This window comes from Phacochoerus africanus, chromosome 1, assembly GCF_016906955.1.
Source record: "Phacochoerus africanus isolate WHEZ1 chromosome 1, ROS_Pafr_v1, whole genome shotgun sequence".
NCBI classification, from domain to species: Eukaryota; Metazoa; Chordata; class Mammalia; order Artiodactyla; family Suidae; genus Phacochoerus; species Phacochoerus africanus.
The window spans coordinates 27,028,525-27,047,204 of record NC_062544.1 but is presented as its reverse complement, the minus strand read 5'-3'; the positions used below and the strand labels follow the sequence as shown (position 1 = coordinate 27,047,204).

The following is an 18,680-nucleotide window of genomic DNA, read 5'->3' as shown; positions in this document are numbered from 1 at the left end:
CAGCCTAAGGTACCATAGATTTATGAGGCGTTCCTTTGTCTATGCTGACCATCGGAAAAAGGGATCTTGACTCATTCCATTCCAGGTCCTGAAGACGTGGATGACAAGAACCTACTTCTAGGAAATCGCCTCCAGCTAGTTCTGTTTAACTTTGGTCTCCCCACTTCTTTCTCTGTTTGACAGGGTCAGTCAAAGAGCACTTTGAAGGCTTAGGAAATAAATCAAGTCTAGACAAGGGTTGCATGATTGCCTTTAATGTTTGGACAACGGCGCAAGCAAGACAGCTAGCTCCTTGAGGGCAGGGGCCAGTGTGCCTGACTGGTCTTTGTCTTGCCCTCAGAGCTCAGGGCAGTGTGCTCTCTAAACGACTATGGAGGACGATGCTCTTCTGCTCTCCAAGGCAGCAGCCGAGAGGTAACACAGGCCAGTGTGCAGTATGCAAAGCTGTCACTCAGAGCTCAGCTTGCCGAATGTAGCAGATGATTGGGTTTTGCATGCCTGGTTTACACTCTTCAAATATTTATAGACAGTTCTCTTTGCCTCAAGCCCTAGTTGTCACTTAGCCAAGTTATACATACATGGTTCTTTTAATCTTTCCTTAGAAATCAATCCCACTAAAGCTCCTTAATCATTCTGGTTGTATTTCTCTCAACTTTTGGCTGTTTGTCTTTCTGGTAATTTATTCTGTTGAAATGCATCTAAGTAATACAGATGTGGAGTGGAGACAGGTTTAGTCACCTTTCCATTACAAGGGTCAGTGCCTTTAATGAGCAAAATAAGAATATTTATCCTTTTTCTTTATGTACGATCATGTTTTAAAAAAAATTCATGTTTAAGTTGATGGATCAATCAATACATTGCAAGAGAAAGGAAGAAAAAAGTATCATCAGTATTATATTCTCTAAGGATGATATCGTCATTGATTGAACTCTCTCATGAGTCTATAAACTGATTAGTTTAGCCTGCAGTATTCAAACATGGGGGAAAATGCGAATCCAGAATAACATGGTCAACACAGAGAGGCTTAAGTGCTCATCCCAAGGTGACTGTCTACCTGTGGATACTCTGGCTAACTTCAGCTTTCCAATGAAGCAAATAAAGAAACAGGGGAATTTTTCCCATTATACAACTAATACAGTAAAGAAAAATTCAAATAACCAGAGGTGAAGGATAGTTACCTACAGTGCACAACCCACAGACAACACTTAACATTTTTGAAGAATTTCATTTAAGCTTTTTTGGGGATGCATTGTTTTTTCCCTCCCAATGGGTATGCTCATCATCATCTGCACAGTTTAATACCTTACTTTTTCACTTAATATTATAACATTTCAGATATTGCTTTGTCTTCAATTCGTAATTTTTAATGACTACAGACTATTCCATCAAGTAAGTAGATGTGCCTTAATTTTACAATTGCCTGTTGTTGGACATGCAGATCACTTCCATTTTTTCTCTAGGTTAAGTGTCATTACAAAGAAAGTCTTTGTGTTTAATAAAGCTTTTCTGTGTTTAGGATTTCTCTTTGATTTGGGGCAGTAAAATTAATGGATCAAAGGATATCTAGAAAATAAATTTTGAAGTAAAGCATTAATGTAAGTACTATTTGAAGTTTAACATACCACTCAATTACAAAGATGGGTCCTTTGGCTCTGATGCTCAAATCTTAGAAAGTTGTTAAAAAACTATCTAAGATGGAAAATTCCAAAAAGTTAAATGTGGTGCTCACAAGTAGGCCATTCACACAAGTACACTGTTGATCCTCTATTAATTCAACTTAAATTCTTAAGCCTTACCTAGATCTACCATCAGAAGACGAGTGAGGGCTGTGTAGAAGGTAGTTCGGCACCTGAAGTCACTGAGACTGTAACTGTCACTGATGCCAAGGAAGGGGAAGTGTTCACTCTAATGAAAGCAAAAGAGCATCCAAAGTTAATGCTTTACCTAAACTACCCAGAAAACTCTAGTCAATAATGAAAGGAAAGAAGACTCACCGTGTGATTTTTTAACATGAATTTCACAGCATCAATCTTCACAAGTTTTTTTAAAAGGATATAGGTAATAGAAGTTAAGGAATCTGGGGAAATAGAATTGTCTTATCAATAAGTAGTAGATCACAAAATAATTCTGAACTCTAATGGCATCAATTTCTATTTATGAAGAATAAATATTATTTCTAAAGAGTATTATTCCTATAGAAATGCCTTTCATTCTGTTAAGAATGATAATCCATTATTAACCAGTGCAATTACTTTTCCTATCTTATACATATTCTAGTTATGGAAAGGAGGAATGAATTTTATAATTAAGACAAAAACTTTACTATTAAAGCCTTGATAGTGGAAAATTAAAACTGACCCTTTTTACATTTTGGGGGTAACTTGAGAATTTCTTTTCACTTAATATTATTTCATAAAAAATAATTATGAAAGATCTATGATAGACTATCAAGAAAGAAAATTATTCACTTCTAAGGAACATGAGCTCAGTTAGCAGAAATCTAAGGAAATTCTGCTTTAGATGAAGAAAACTGGAATACAATTAGAAGGATACGGCAGACTGCATGTCATTAAGTATCAAAGGACAGGTTTAAAAGACCTAATATTTCTCATGTACCTACTGGGTGCAAGGCATTTTATATTTGTTAACCCACCTAATCATCACAATTGCACCGTTAAACATTATTTATTGTGTCTAATCTGTAGATGAGAAAACAGAAGTTCAGAGAAATTAAGGTACTTGCCCAAGGTTGTGCAGCTATGGACTGAGACTGCTGAGATCTGACCTGAGGTTTGACTTCAAAGGGCATGTTCTTTCTACTCTACCACATTATCACCTGAACAGTTCAACTCAGAACTAGAAGAGTCGAAAAATCATAAACGTGACCACAAAGCCTAAATAATTTCTGCTTAATGGTGTCATCACAGAAGGGCTGAAGCGGGTTCTAAGAACATCTACTCAGTATACCAACACCCTCTGCTCGCACCTAGGGTTTCCTTAGTCATGTGTTTTCTACTCTAGCTATCCCTACAGATTTATTCACAGCTTGCTTCAGGCTATAAGAATCTTCACGGTTCCATTCACGTCCCAATAAAAACACTGGCTCTTTACCTTCACATTATCTCCAAATGTATGTTGCTTCTGTAGAGTGGCACTGATAGGCCTAATTTAAAATTTTAGTCACTCAGGTGTGGGTGTAAAAGAGAAGAAAACACACTTGGGAGGAACACATGTCAGGAAACCCGGGCTTTCAGCTTGACTACACCATTCAGTCAGCTGGATGAGTCTGAGTACTATACTGAGCCACTCTTAGTCTGAGTTTCCCTCTCCAAGCAATCGGGATATCACCAAACTATCTCGAAGGCTGTTGTGAGGATCGGATGATACAAATGTCTTAGCCAATTGTAAATCAGGAAGGAAGACACAAAGATGCAGAGCATGGGAGTTCCCATTGTGGCTCATCGGAAACCAATCTAATAACCATGAGGACGACGCAGGTTCAATCCCTGACCTTGCTCAGTGGGTTAAGGATCCGGCATTGCCATGAGCTGTGGTTGCAGACATGGCTCAGATCCCACTTTGCTGTGGCTGTGGTATAGGCCAGCAGCTACAGCTCTGATTTTACCCCTTGCCTGGGAACCTCTGCCGTGGGTGCGGCCCTAAAAAGACAAAAAAAAAAAAAAAGATGCAGAGGATGAACATTTACAGATTAATTCTCACAATCCCACAAGAAAAGTGTTATCACTTTAATTTTCAAATGAAGAAACAAAGTCAAAAAATGCAATAAAACTTTCCAAAAGACAGGCAGTTAGTATGATTTAGATTCAAGACCCTCTGACTCAACAGCAACCATTCCAGTTGCATACTAAGCAACTGTATATTTAGCTTATCTCCTCATTAGACTATAAAGTTTCTAAGGGTGCACCTATGCATTTTCCTTAGTACACTGCTCTCAGTGGGTGCTCCATGCACTGTGTTTCTGGCAGGCTGAAGGGCAACAAGAGCAGGGCTGACAGATACTGAGTCTTACCCTGCTTACAAAGATGCAGATTTGATGATTTTTCCTAGTGCAAATCACTGAGCAGAAGAACTGCCACTCAAACTTCCCTCTGTTAAACAGGGGTGGGGATCAATAAGCTAAGAAATATCTTAAGTAATTACCAAATACAATTCTCTTAAAATTGCAAAGTTAAAAGTGACAGGGTCTTTGGGTAATAAGAATGCTGCCATTAATAGGAATCTTCCTGTCAGTGCTGCTAATAAACAGCAAGTCATGTTTTGACAATAGAATATTTATGGTAGCAATAAACAGAACATTCACAGGAAGAATCTCATCTGCCAAAGACACATTTTCTGCAGAATCGCATCTGTGCACTTTGTACCAAGGCCAGCCTCACTGCCTTTTAATTATATTCTAAAGAAAAAATGATTAAGAATGAATTTTCACTTTTTTTAATAAAGAAAAAAATTATTAGAGTTCATCTGAATATTTATATTCCCTTATAGGAATTCAATACAGAGCTAGTTATGGCCCTTAAGAGGAACTGTAATGTTAAAAAATGTAAATGGATACATCATCTTTATAATCATTATACTCTCATTTTCTTCTCCTCTAAGAAAGAGACTAGGGTTCTTGTAAGTTGCACCATTTTATTGGGTGGCAGTGCTTGGTTGGATTTCAGAGGGCTGTTGACAACAGTTTATAACAGGACACATGGTAATGGCAGTTAACAGTAAGAACAACAGTAATACAAGTATAGAAGAGTAAGAGATTTTAGTAAAAGTCACTCATGGAACATTTAAATGGTAGAGCCAAGATTCAAATCCAAAGTTCAAATGTCTGTGTGACTTAAAAGTTAGCTCTTTCCCCTGGGTTACCTCTTATCTATCCATTTGATTTTGAAGAAGCCCAATGATTCTACAGAGATCACTATCTTCTTGAGATACAACTGAAACTGGAACTAGATCCCAGAAGGGAGAGGGAAACTGTTCTTTTAGGAGGCATCAATTCATTAATGAGCCTTTGTCACACCTAGGACTGAGCAAACTCCATATCCTGGCTGATACTAACTCACAAACAAAATTCTCAGAAAATTCCTGTCTGTATCAATGTGGTTATGAAAACACTGATGAAGGTGAAGATGGCCTTACTGGTAATTAGCATGACAAATGGAGAAAAGCAAGAAAAAGTCAAAAGAATGGTATATCTTAGAGATGGTCAAAATTTTGAAAATCTATATCCTTTGAAGAGGTGGATAACTGAATTAAGAATGGTATGGTTTCTTTTTCTTTCTTTCTTTCTTTCTTTTTTTCTGTCTTTTTGCCTTTTCTAGGGCTGCTCCCATGGCATATGGAGGTTCCCAGGCTAGGGGTCTAATCGGAGCTGTAGCCACCGGCCTATGCCAGAGCCATAGCAATGCAGGATCTGAGCCACATTTGCAACCTTCACCACAGCTCACGGCAATGCTGGGTCCTTAACCCACTGAGCAAGGGCAGGGATCGAACCCACAACCTCATGGTTCCTAGTCGGATTCGTTAACCACTGCGCCACAACAGGAACTCCAAAAATGGTATGGTTTCTTAAGTTACAGGAGTACCACATACTTTAGCAGCTAATGGGCAGGGTATCACCAAGTATGACCTCAATTCATGATATCATGTCTTTACTAAGAACCATCATATTTTATCAATCCTAAAATGCCACCAATTATAAAAAAGTCATTACTATATGTGTTGCTAAGAAAGAAAAAGTGTCTGAAAATACCATCAATTATAAGACATTTTATTTACGTGTTAAAATGTGAATAAATTTCTGCTTTAGAATCAAAAAAGTGGTACTAGATGCATGATATTTGCTAAGCACAAGAGGGTGGATAATGGTACTGATCTAGGCAATTACATAAAAGCTGCACATATTTACAAATATTACAGATAGAATTAGATCCTGATAGATCAGATGTCTTTCTGATAGAAAAAAGTTCACAGATAAGACAACTACCCATCAGAAATTATGATACGTACATAGCATAATTACTGAAACACTAGCTATTTTAAAAGTAGAATTACATCCATGAACTCTACTAGACTAAAAAATTCCAAACAGGTATAACCAAAATAAAACCTCTTAAGGGACACTAATAATTACTTATAAGGAAGAGTTCATTCAATAGGAGGGGTAATGATATGTTCAAATCCCTGTTATGTGGTGAAGTTTTGAAACTATAGAGAAAAGGAATCAAAAGAGTCCTACTCTAATAGTTTACAACTAAATAGGAGAGAGGACTAGCCAATACTAGGCTATAATACATGTATCCCCAGGAATAGAGAAAAGAACTAGGTGGTCAAGAACATTAAGAAAAATAAAAGATGATAGGAACACCTACTATGTGACTGGGTCAGTGGTACCAGGTGCTTTATTGTTGTTAGATAACATGGGTTATATTATCACATATTTATTATCTTATTTAATACTTAAAAAACCGCAAGAGATAGACAATATTCCCCTTTCTACAGATGAAGAAATTAAGTCTCAGAGAAATTAAATCATTTGTTGGTGTTCTTTCAGTTAACACAGTGACTAAGGACTATAACTATTACAAGATGGCGCTACCATGTCTTTAGTAAGACATGAAAATTTAAAAGAGCACCTAACTGAGTTACAATGCGTCAAATGAGGAGAGGAGCACACATGGTGATTCAGTGAATAATAATGAAGGGTGTTTCAAGGAGAAGATAAAATAAATTTTCTTGGCCCAAGTATAAAGTACAAATTGTGGTTGAGTGGTAGATCAGGAAATTAGTTAGGGGAACTCAATAAGTCAAGTACCATTAAAGGATTCGAGTTTAAATCAATAATTTTACTTTGACCCAAGAAGCAAGGGGAACTGATTGTGGGCTTTTGGGAAGAGTAATGATTAGATCAAAACAATAGTCAAGGAAGGTAAACTTGTGAAGCAAGAATCTATGAAGAACTGAGTGAATGAAGGCCTGCATAAGTGGGCTACTGAAGAAGAGTAGAAGATTCTCATAGCTGATTCCAGTGTAAAATCAAATAGAGCAGATAAATTCTGAGATGACTTTTCCAACGATGATAGAGACAATAAAGAAATAAATCAACATTTCCTTTGATGAGCAATGTTAATAGAAGTACACCTGAGGGATGTAGCTGAAACTAGTTTTATTTAACATTCTGAAAACCATCTGGAGATGGTGATATTCACTGAAATAAGGCAGTGCATTTTAATACTGTTTCACAAAAGCAGAATCACTACTGTTTACTACTAAATATTTCCTGTAACAGACATACCCAGTTTTACTTCCATCCTTCACTCTTGTTTCATCTCTCATCATTTACTCTTTCCTGACCCTCCCACTTCATTCAGGATTCACACTCCAGTGCTGGGAAGATCAGTGACAAGGTGAGGATATCTGGTTTGCACATAATCAAACACTTAATAGTTTATATATAAGCTATGCCTAAATGATCTTGAATAAAAAGAGCTCCCTCAAAGCCACCATATCAAAATGTCACTCACCCACATTATTTTTAATGTGTAGATTTTCAGAAAATTAGTATATGATTAATCTGAGTCAAATTTTTAAAAAGAAACTATATTAATAAAACAATAGTCTGAGCACTTAGGAGAAATATAAGAAATGAATTAGGGAATCAGGATTAGTTCTGTTTAAATTTAAAATCTGTGAGGGGAGGGTCCAGGTCTCATTTGTCCTTTTGCCTTTACTTAGCAAATGTTTACCTAATATTTGCTGAACTGAAATAGGCCAGTAAGATAAAGTAAATCATTAAGATGAGTATGGACAGATGGCCAAAAGCACACGAAAAAATGCTCAACATCACTGATTATTTGAGAAATTCAAATCAAAACTACTATGAGATACCACCTCACACCAGTTGGAATTGCCATCATTAATAAGTCCACAGTAACAAATGCTAGAGAGGGTGTGGAGAAAATGGAACCTTCCTAAACTGTTGGTGGGAATGTAAATTGGTACAACCACAATGAAAAACAGTATGGAGGTACCTCAGAAAACTCAATATAGAACTACCTATGACCCAGCAATCCCACTCTTGGGCACAGATCCAGACAAAACTTTTCTTGAAAAAGACACATGCAGCCATATGTTCACTGCAGCATTATTCACAATAGCCAAGACATGGAAAGAACCTAAATGTACATCAACAGATGAATGGATTAACAAGATGTGGTCTATATACACAATGGAATACTACTCAGCCATAAAAAAGTACAAAATAATGCCATTTGCAGCAACATGGATGGAACTAGAGACTCTCATACTAAGTGAAGTAAGTCAGAAAGAGAAAGACAAATACCATATGATATCACTTACATCTGGAATCTAATGTATGGCACAAATGAACCTTTCCACAGAAAAGAATCCCATGGACTTGGAGAACAGACTTGTGGTTGCCAAGTGGGAGGGGGAGGGAGTGGATGGACTGGGAGTCTGGGGTTAGTACATGCAAACTATTGCATTTGGAATGGATAAACAATGAGATCCTACTGCATATTGCAGGGAACTATATGTAGTCACTTGTGATGGAGCATGATGGAGGATAATGTGAGAAAAAGAATGTATATATATGTGTGTGTGTGTGTGTGTGTGTGTGTGAGAGAGAGAGAGAGTGACTGGGTCCTTTTGCTATAGAGTAGAAAATTTACAGAACACTGTAAACCAACTATAATGGAAAAAATAAAAATCATTAAAAAAGACTATGGAATTAAACTTAAAAATCACTAAACTATTCCTACTCAATATTAAATCTAGATAGGGATGCAGTTCTGGTTAGTACACTTAAAACATAGAAATGAGCAAAAAAAAAAAGGTAAATGAAGGTAGAAGAGGTTTGGGGTTGCAAAAGATCATGGTGATCAAATGGCTTGATGAGGAAACAGTTTTCAGCTTGCAAAATGAAAACAACGGAAATAAACTAATAGATAGTTTATGATGCAGGTGGATAGGATTTATATTCATCAAATCCTAGAGTACGGAACTAAGGGAGATAGTCTCAAAGTCTTAAGAGAGTTAGTCTGAAGCCAAATGGAAGGAATTATTTCTTTAACAGGTAATCTGAGCCAGCTTCATGGATGTCCAGACTATGCACTTGCACAGGGCCTGTGCTCATAGAAGGGCCTGAAATTCTTTTTTTTTTTTTTGTCATTTTTGCCATTTTCCCATGGCATATGGAGGTTCCCAGGCTAGGGATTTAGACAACCTACGCCAGAGCCACAGCAACTCGGGATCCGAGCCGTGTCTGCGACCTACACCACAGCCCATGCCAACGCCGGATCCTTAACCCACTGAGCGAGGCCAGGGATCAAACCTGCAACCTCATGGTTCCTAGTCAGGTTCATTAACCACTGCGCCACGATGGGAACTCCTGAAATTCTTAATTTATGAACAAGGCACCCCACATTTTTATTGCGTATTGGGCCCCGTTAATTATGAATGTGGTCTTGAAATAACATGAAGAAGTTAGTAATCCTAAGAATTGTTGAAGTTAAGAATATCAATAGGGTAAAATAAGTTTGGATAAATCCCTAAGTTAATGTAGAACTCTTTAATAGGGTCTGTTTTATAAAAGCTAAAGATACTCTGAGTTTTCTTGAGCTTTTGAGGATGATGTAATAAGGGCGGCTACCAACAGAGGGCCTAACAGAAAATGAAATTTCCTTTCTCGTTCACTATCTGAAACCCAGAGACATGTGACTGCTTAAATTTGAGTAAACAATGAACTGCAGTAGAAATACTGATCATTTATTTCTCAAAGGAAGAAAAAATTGAAACAACGATGAATAAACAGAATTTTGGATGAAATGTAGCATTTCCTTTCTTTCTCAGCATTTAAAAGAAGTAGTTATTTGAATGCTCAGTATGGCTCTTATTTTCTTCCCAGTCTTCCCGGTGGCTTCATTGTTCTAATCACTTGGACAATCATACGCCTTTCTCAGTTTGACAGAAACTACAATTTATGACTAGAAAACATTTCAAAGTGGGAAAAAGATCCCTAAGTATTAAACCTGACTGTGAAGAGCTGCCCCAGGACAGAGTCATTTCAAACTCTGTGCATGTTAGAAAAAGCTATTTAGAATCTGGAATTCTTGAAATTTAGCCTTTGAAATTTAAAGAGTATATTAAAAGCTGCTAGATATGTTTGTGAAATGTATCATAAATGCCCCATGTGATGAATCTGGTGGGAAAACAAACTTTCTCTCAAAAAGGTCACTGGAATTTAAAGTCACAATAAACAGTCTTACCAATTAAAAAAGCTTCAAGCTTACCAACAGAAACCTTGGGGTAAATGCAACAGGGTCTTCCAGTTAAAACCTGGGGACTTAAGGTAATGGTAGCCTCGTCACACACATTATTATTTAGAAAACCAGACTATTTCTAAAAATGTCATGTCTGCTTTTTCCAAGTGAAGACAAATTCCTTTGGAGAAGAGTCTATGGAAGAAATACGTGACTTCTCGGTTTAGGACATTCTGGTCTATTTTCTCATTAACTCAAAGCAGAGTCTTCAAAGTATGGTCCTTGAGCCATCAGCATCACCTGGGACTTGCTGAAAATGCAAATTCTCAGACTTCAGTCTAAAATCTTCTAAATCAAAATTCTGGGGCTGGGAGGGGGGTATCCATCATTTGTGCTTTAACAAGAACTCCAGTGATTATGATTACCGCTAAAGTTTGGGACTATTGCCTTAGGCAAGTAATAAACACAAGGCTTTTTCAGTACTTCCTAAAAACAAGGATCTTTTGTGATTTCCATTTCCAAACAAGCAGTCTGATACAAGAACACCAAAGTTCAGACACCGGCTTTGAGGACCATAAATACTGAGTAAGATTCACTCTGAAGAAGATAAAATAGAAAATCAAAGCAATAAGTATTTGAAGACATGTCTTATAAAAGGAATAAGAAATATTTAAAAACTTTACAGTAAGACAAGTTGCTTTTCATTTATAAGTTACTAGTATATTAAATATAATATTAATATATAAACAGTTTCCCATTAATAGAGGCCCATTGATGATTTGAATCTTGCATAACTGTTTCAATCGCTGAAGAGGCCCATCTTATTTTTAATACAGAAATAACATATTGCTTTAAAATCAGGATTTAAAAACACATTACAATAAATCGATTAGAAACAACACCACAAGCATTAGGTAACCAGCAACTGCACGGAAATAGAAACACTACTCACATATTCCATTATGTAAATGAATTCAAAGATATTTCATGACTGATCAGCTAGAAGGGACATAATGATTTATAATTCAAATAACTGAGCACTGAAATCAAATTGAGTTAATATATATTTCTAAATATGCAAACCTGAAATAATTGTTAAAAAATATAAATCAATGTACCCAAGCCGAATTCATTCCTATCCCTTGGTTTAAAATGCTATAGCTTTTAAACTTTTATCTAATAAGCTTTCTGAAAATAAGATTTTTTTATTAACTTCAGGAAGAAGTGCTCAAAAGCAGTAGTAACTTGTAAAATAAAAGGTTATAATCTTAGGATTAAAGAATTATATAAACGATAAAGGTGATAGGAAAGGATTGTAAAGAGCAGATACAAATTAGGCCTTATGCAAATTATACAAAAAAGAATACAAATCAAATTAATTTTATATTCGATTTCAATTTCAACCTAGAAAATAGGTAAATCTAAACAACAGATAATGTGCTATAAAATAACATAGGCTTCTTTCCAGATAATATGCTCTCAAAGCAATTCATTGTGAAAAGGGCAGAGTTTGCAATACTAGGAGGTACTTATAAACCACTTCATATGTTAGAAATAAAGAGTATTTCAGTGTTATTATTAAAAAAATACAGGTTGAGTTTTTTTTTTTAATAAGAAAAAATACATATCTTAAAAAGCCAAAATGACCACTGGAATTGGGTTGTACATCACTTTCCAGTAAAAAGGAAAAACAGCCTGGACAGGTGTAATTTATCATTTTTCTGATTTAATATCAAAGAAATATATTAAAATAATAAAAAGAATCCTGAAATCCTCAAAATTTGTAGTGATAAATAGCCCTCCCTGTCTTTATTGCATTATACCTACTAACAGAAATATTGCATGGTGGATTTTGCCAGACAAGGACGATTATTTTCCAATAAAAAGTTGCATATTAAATTCCAGCACAAAAGTGGGTGTCTAATACTTTGGAAATCTTTTATGGTTTGCCAAGGAACACAATTTTAAACTTAACTAATACAAACATATTCCTGGAGTGAACCTACATTAAAGATTTCCATCCAATGCCACCCATTTTTAGAATGTTATCATATTAAAATATCAGCTAATCTTAGTGGTTAACTAAACCAACACTTATTTTTCACAACTTCTATATATTTGATAGCTAATGTATAAAAGACAATTTATATGCCCCTCTTTCATTGGTAGAAACATCATAAACAGTATCATTTAGAATCTAATGAAAAAGAATGATTCTTGTTTTAGATTTAGAGGCTAAATAGAAATCTACACATTTAACGCATAGTGGGAAATATTTTAGAGTAAATAAGATGCTGATTTGGTGGAGGAAATAATCAAAGAAGTGACCAAAAACTTGTAATTCTCTTTTTATCACTCCTTTGTGCCTCTTCACTAACGAAGAAGGAAATATTCTTTTCAACTGAAATGTTGACTCTTAGGAATTCAGTATTTATAAAATAATATTTTTAGAACATTTTGACCTTCTTGAAATTAATTACAAGCTTTCTTTTAAAACAAGAACATCCTGACAATTATAAAAATGGATTAACATATGTGGTTGCATACCTTCTTATGAATCCATTTATAAACCTGGGTGGGTATAAACATAACTTTAACTAGTGAGAAATCTATATATCCATATAAATTCAATTCTGACTCTGAATACTTCATATGATGTAGATAATATAATCTTTCAAAAATATGCATTTATAGATAAAGCTAAAGGAAAGGCTTTTTATTAAAAAAAACTTGAAAATTATAAATAGGGAAAATAGCCAACAGAACACACTTATTAGACTGTTATGTACATTATCAGATATAGTAAAAGGATATCCAACAGAAAGATCATTTAGGAACTGAAGGGTCCTTGAAATTACAGGCTCACATCTTCCCCAGTATTTAAGGTTTGTAACACTAGATGTGAGAGAAAAGTTTTTAATTATAATTAAGGTATTTGCTTGTATACAGAGAACAGGGAAATAACACATACATTCATGTAAGTTAGATGACCTACATCATATATATCTCACAAGATGAAAGGCAGGTTTAAATACCAATGGAACATTTTCTATTCTATTCTTTTTATAGCATATTCAAAATTATACACAATCAGTGCATAATGAACACTACTCTCCAAATGGTGTTATTATTCTATAAATTTTGCTTTTTTAATTAAACAGTTGCCTAAGTGTTTGACAAAAGAAACATTAAGTTTGTATCCAAAACAAACATATTAGAGAGTGACAGCAGGAGTTACAAAGGAAGTCAAACAGAGGCTCACAGTTACTGCTAAGAAAGGAACCATCAAACTTGAGGTTTCAGGACCCACTCCTTATGATCAGGATTGTTTATCTAGCTTTGCTCTCTGGAAATAAGACAGTGTTACCTATCTGTTACACAGATGAAGTGAAATGCCAAGAGGAGGCACAGAAGTTTAGGCTAAACGTACAAAGTTAGGTCTACGACCAGAAACTGGTTAATTCTGCTAATATTGTAAGGATAATTTAAAGACAGGTTCCATGAAACCTCTGATGGTCATAGGTTTCTGTTGGAATCAATGAATGCTCTGTCTGAGGGCAATCAAATCTCTCAAAATGATCCAATTTGCAAGTTGGTCTTTAAAATTGCGTATTTCCTTTTCAATTAAAAAAGCCTGCCCAACTGAACTGAAGAGTCAAAGTCTGTAAACTTTGGAAAACTATGTTTTGATACTGCATACTGCAATTGTATGGCTACCCTGACAAGTAACAATGTCTTTTGGATGGTAAATTTTAAATAGGTGAAATTAAGTTTCAAATAAGACTGCTACCATTCTAAGAATTAAAGCATAACTTAAAAAGTCTTTTATTAAAATTAAATATTTATGAAGAGATTTAAGCATAGTAAAAAGATCTACTAGATTCAATGCAACAATAACAGAAGAAAAATCAAAGCAGGAACTCACATTTTTGTCATGAATGTTTCTAGAACATGGTTGTCATCTGTTATTCCTAAGACTTCTGACATACGGGCATAAACCTGCATGAAAACATTTAATTGTTAAAAACTTTATCATTAACATATATTTTCAAAAGACTGTCCAAATTGAACAAGTGTAAAAATTTAATGCGTTGTGACATCCACAGTGATGTGCAAAGAACAAATTAAGAATTTAAAAATCTTTTTAGAATTTAAAAATCTTTTCATAATTTAAAAATTTATCCTCCTCTTTTTCTTCCAGGAAGCACTTCCCTTATTTTGGAATATACACACACCCCTAGAAACCCACATTCACATACTCACTTTGTTCCCAGCATACCTCATAATTTTTTTCTCAAAGTGGTAATAAACCACCCCTTTCTCAAAGATGGGCATATATATGTAAAGGGCTGGAGAATGGAGTGCCTCAATAAAAGACTCCAACATTAAAAATTTCCCATCTATTCCACGTTTTAGCAAACCATCAAATGAGTCAGGATTATGGTAGACAGTTATAAAAATAAGGATTTCAAATATAAGAGGAAGTTAAAGAATTTATAGAAATTCTCCTGAAATCCCTCTCAATAAGCTCCCCCAAACACAGAGATAAGTCTTACTTTCCACGCTGAAACTGAAATCCCAGGCTCAGGGATTCTCTGCTGAATACATCGGGGCTGAGAATCCACTAAGCTTCCAATTAGGGAGTGTTGGTGGTGGGGCTTGGGGAGTAACATTTCCGGTCCCAACCCAAGCCACACTAAGCTTATAAATACATAACCCACTTTAAATGGGAAAATGCCACTGGTAGCCAATGGAATACTCCCTGATAGCCTGGCAAAGCTGAGAGGTGGATTGACACCTTCACACTCCCTGATGCTCTGGTGTGATTCCAGGTTATCTCTGCCAGGCACCAGCTGTATGGGATTTCTCTTCTCTGAGTTGATCCCCTGTGATTGTGTTCTCTTCCTTTCTCCTCATCTATTTCCTGTGGTATGGCAACTCAGTGTTCACTCCCACTGCCTTCTGTTTTTCATATGTAAACACTACCTTGATAAAATGCCACAGGTTGTGAAGGAGAAATAAAAATCATAAGACACCACAAATCACCCAGAGTTACATCATACTACAAGGGAGGAGAGCTGTTCATGGCAGTGATCTCATATTTGGATTTTAAACACTATTCGAACTATAAGCTTGTGTTCCGGGCTTTTTGACCTGAAGTCCCATGACCAGAGGTGCCTCAGGCCAGCAGAGTCAATCAGAGGGAGAGAGTGAGGGAAAGGAGGGTGGCAGATACAAGATGGAACAGATGGGTAGAGAGGAGAAGCTGGGGCAGAGAACGAAAGGAAGACTGAGATTTAAATTCCTGTTGCCTCTTCTGCTAACTTCTGAGCCCTACAGAAAAGCATTTCAATTATAGTACCTGTGACTTTGCTCATGAGAATAGGCCTTCATCTCTTGTAAGATTGAAGCTATCACTGTACTTATAAGCTGCTGGCAGGGGAAAAGGGAGCGCAGGAGAAAGAACCCAGGGAGGTTAGCTGCCACCAATCACCGGAAACCTTTAAGCACACAGAATGCACAGAGGAAGAATGGTATGTAAAAAGGGACATTTCCCTTATCTCAACAAGATCCACAAGCTTTCTCACGAATGGAAATAAACTCAGCCCCTTGGAAAATCTGCTACTGATATGATTAATGGTACACAAGGCCCTTCACGATTTGGCCCCAACCGACCTCATCCTCTATCATTTCCTTCAACTTGAAGCCACAATGAAATGCTCATGAACTGCTAAGGCTTCTCATCCAGTTACACATCTCTATGAGTTCACGTGCTGTTCATTTTCCCCAAGTCAGCCTTCTCCCTCTTCTTCCCCTGATTCTCATTCAAAAGTCATCCCTGAAGCCTTTCCAGACAGGGTGAGCCGCACTCTCCCTTATGTCCCTACAGCATCTAGCCCATTCCTCTGGTAAGGTGCTTTTCACATTGCAATTATCTGGGCGTCCATCTCCCCTACCACACTGTATTTTTGTAAAATAAAATTTTATATTTTTCAAGACTTTATAAATGCTATTTTTATAGCAAAGATCAGAAAGAATCTAATTTTGACTTTGCCCTTACCACACTGATTAATAAAAATAGAACACAAATGTGATTTTAAACATTTAAGACCCTTGAACATATTTAAAAAAATTTTTTAATTGATAGTTCTTACAAGAAAGTTTTCTGTTGTGTCTGGCATTGAAGAAAGGAGGAAGCTAGCAGGCAGGTCAGTTGGGCTCTGCTGTCAAAACAGCTTCACAAAGCATCAGATTTGACCCAATAAGATAGGAGAAAAAACAGTCAACATTGACACATGGCAGTGCTTTAATCCACAATTATCCTTGTAACTTGCACCATTCCTTTTATCATCCATTAGCTTTGATTCCCATTATCCCATCTAGAACTGTGTCAACGCTTTTGTCCCTAGGGATTTCTCTCCACTACTAGGATCTGACAGTCAAGCTTGAGTACTAAACAGGATCATTACCTCTTAAATCCACTTATCTGATCTACTGAATAGTAAATTGAAAAGCTCATTAAGAGCAACAATCTGATTTGTTTTCACGTGTGACAGGGTCATTTAAAATCAATGTATGATTACTGCATTTCTTTTAAAAGACTGTCTCACATTTTCCAAGGCACCTTATCATTCAGAGAACATGCAAATAATATGAAAATGTCTTCAAACATTTGAAATGTAATTATACCACAGACATACATAATTTGGAGATGAGGAGTAATTTGTCTAGTAAGGAAATGTCTATAACACTGATTATCATACAGCACAAGCCAATGAAAGTTTTCAACAGAAAAATTCTAACACAATATTAGGGGTTTTCAACATTTTCTAAAACTATCACTTCACAGAAAATAATTTTTATGACAAGAAGAAACTACACTATAATACATATTTCTTTAAGGAAAGATATGTCTTGGCATAGGAATGAATGAAAAAGAAAAACAAATCTCACTTTTAGTTCACAGATCCCTAATCTTTTATTTCACAATCAATTAAGATAATTTGATCATAGTGAAAAATAAGCAAAAATCTAGGACTAAGCCCATTTGTGCTGTCCATCCTTCTCTGAAGGATTCAATGAAGTTGAATAAATCACTATACCTTTGTTTATGTTTCACACAATGTGTTCACATAGATGCACACATTATAACCTAGTTTTGGCCTGTTAGCCTGTACCTTCCTCTCTCTCTTCTATTTTTTTTTTTAAATATACCCGTATCTCTCTATTAGAGTATAAACTCCCTGAGGGCAGAGATGATGCTCTTTTATCTCCCACGCCTAATGCTTAAGTGTTTGTTAAATGGATAAAAAGAATGTAATGTTAAAATGCGCATTTTGGCTGATTCCATTTCATTCATAATTTTTTTAACAAAAGGAAAACGATCAAAAAAAGGTGTGTTTTTTCACACGGAGCTTTTCTTCCTGTAAAAATAATATATTCCCAATTCCACTCACTGAAGTGACCACTGGTAAAGTTTTGTTATTTAAAAAGATGTAGTTTATCATTATTATTACTGTTGAAGAAAAGTTGATTTACAGAGTTGTATTAGTTTCAGGTGTATAGCAAAGTGATTCAGTTATTCATATATAATAGATATATATTCTTTTTGAGATTTTTTTCCATTCCATCATAGGCTATTACATGATATTGCATATAGTTCTCTGTTCTATATGGAAGGTCCGTGTTGTTTATTCTACACATAAAAAGATGTAGTTTCCTAAGAGATTGGATGTAGTTCCCTATTCTATACGGGGGAACTACCTTCAGTCTCTTGGGATAGAACACGATGGAAGATAGAAGGAGAAAAAGAATGTGTATATATGTATGACTGGTCACTATGCTGTACAGCAGAAATGGGCACAACACTGTAAATCAACTACAACAAAAAAGATGTGGTTTCGATGTTTAAATAAAATTTCCGGAAGAAGCTCTCCCTGCGGACTCAGTAAGAAGAACTCTCTATCCTCCTTTGGATATTCAGAGCAACACGGAAAAAGCATAGTCTTTGGTCCCAAAGATAAATGGATTTGAATTCTGAATCCGCTTAAAGTCTCTGAATCTTGGAAATGGGAACCTACTCCTATTCCTTTCTCTGACATAGGAATAATAATAATAATAAAAGCTACTTCATAGGCTTTTGGGAAGATTAAATAATGACATCTAATACAAAGCCTAGCTACTCAACAAATGCTGATTCCTTTCCTACACCCTTTCTTAGAGCAGGTACTAATACTGTCAACTACTACCTTTTGGGAGAGAAGGCTCATTACATAAAAATAACAGAAGGGTAAAAAGATGCTTACTTTGAAGATATTCACACGGAAAAAAAGTTAAAACAAAACCTTAAAATTTGTATTATTTAACTTTGAAATCTTTTTTTTTTTT

At 35.7% G+C, this 18,680-nt stretch overlaps 1 protein-coding gene across 5 annotated transcripts in view; it reads right to left on the bottom strand.

Moving 5' to 3' along the window:
- Nucleotides 1-18,680, bottom strand: part of RANBP17 (RAN binding protein 17) — a 332,066-nt gene that overhangs the window by 86,263 nt on the left and 227,123 nt on the right. For all 5 annotated transcript variants that reach the window (XM_047786458.1, XM_047786108.1, XM_047786195.1 and 2 more), the window contains 4 exons: nt 14,218-14,291; nt 13,107-13,187; nt 1,995-2,058; nt 1,797-1,905 (listed from right to left, as the gene is read on the bottom strand). In XM_047786458.1, coding sequence (XP_047642414.1) covers nt 1,797-1,905; nt 1,995-2,058; nt 13,107-13,187; nt 14,218-14,291 — 328 coding nt within the window. The remainder of the gene's footprint in view (nt 1-1,796; nt 1,906-1,994; nt 2,059-13,106; nt 13,188-14,217; nt 14,292-18,680) is intronic.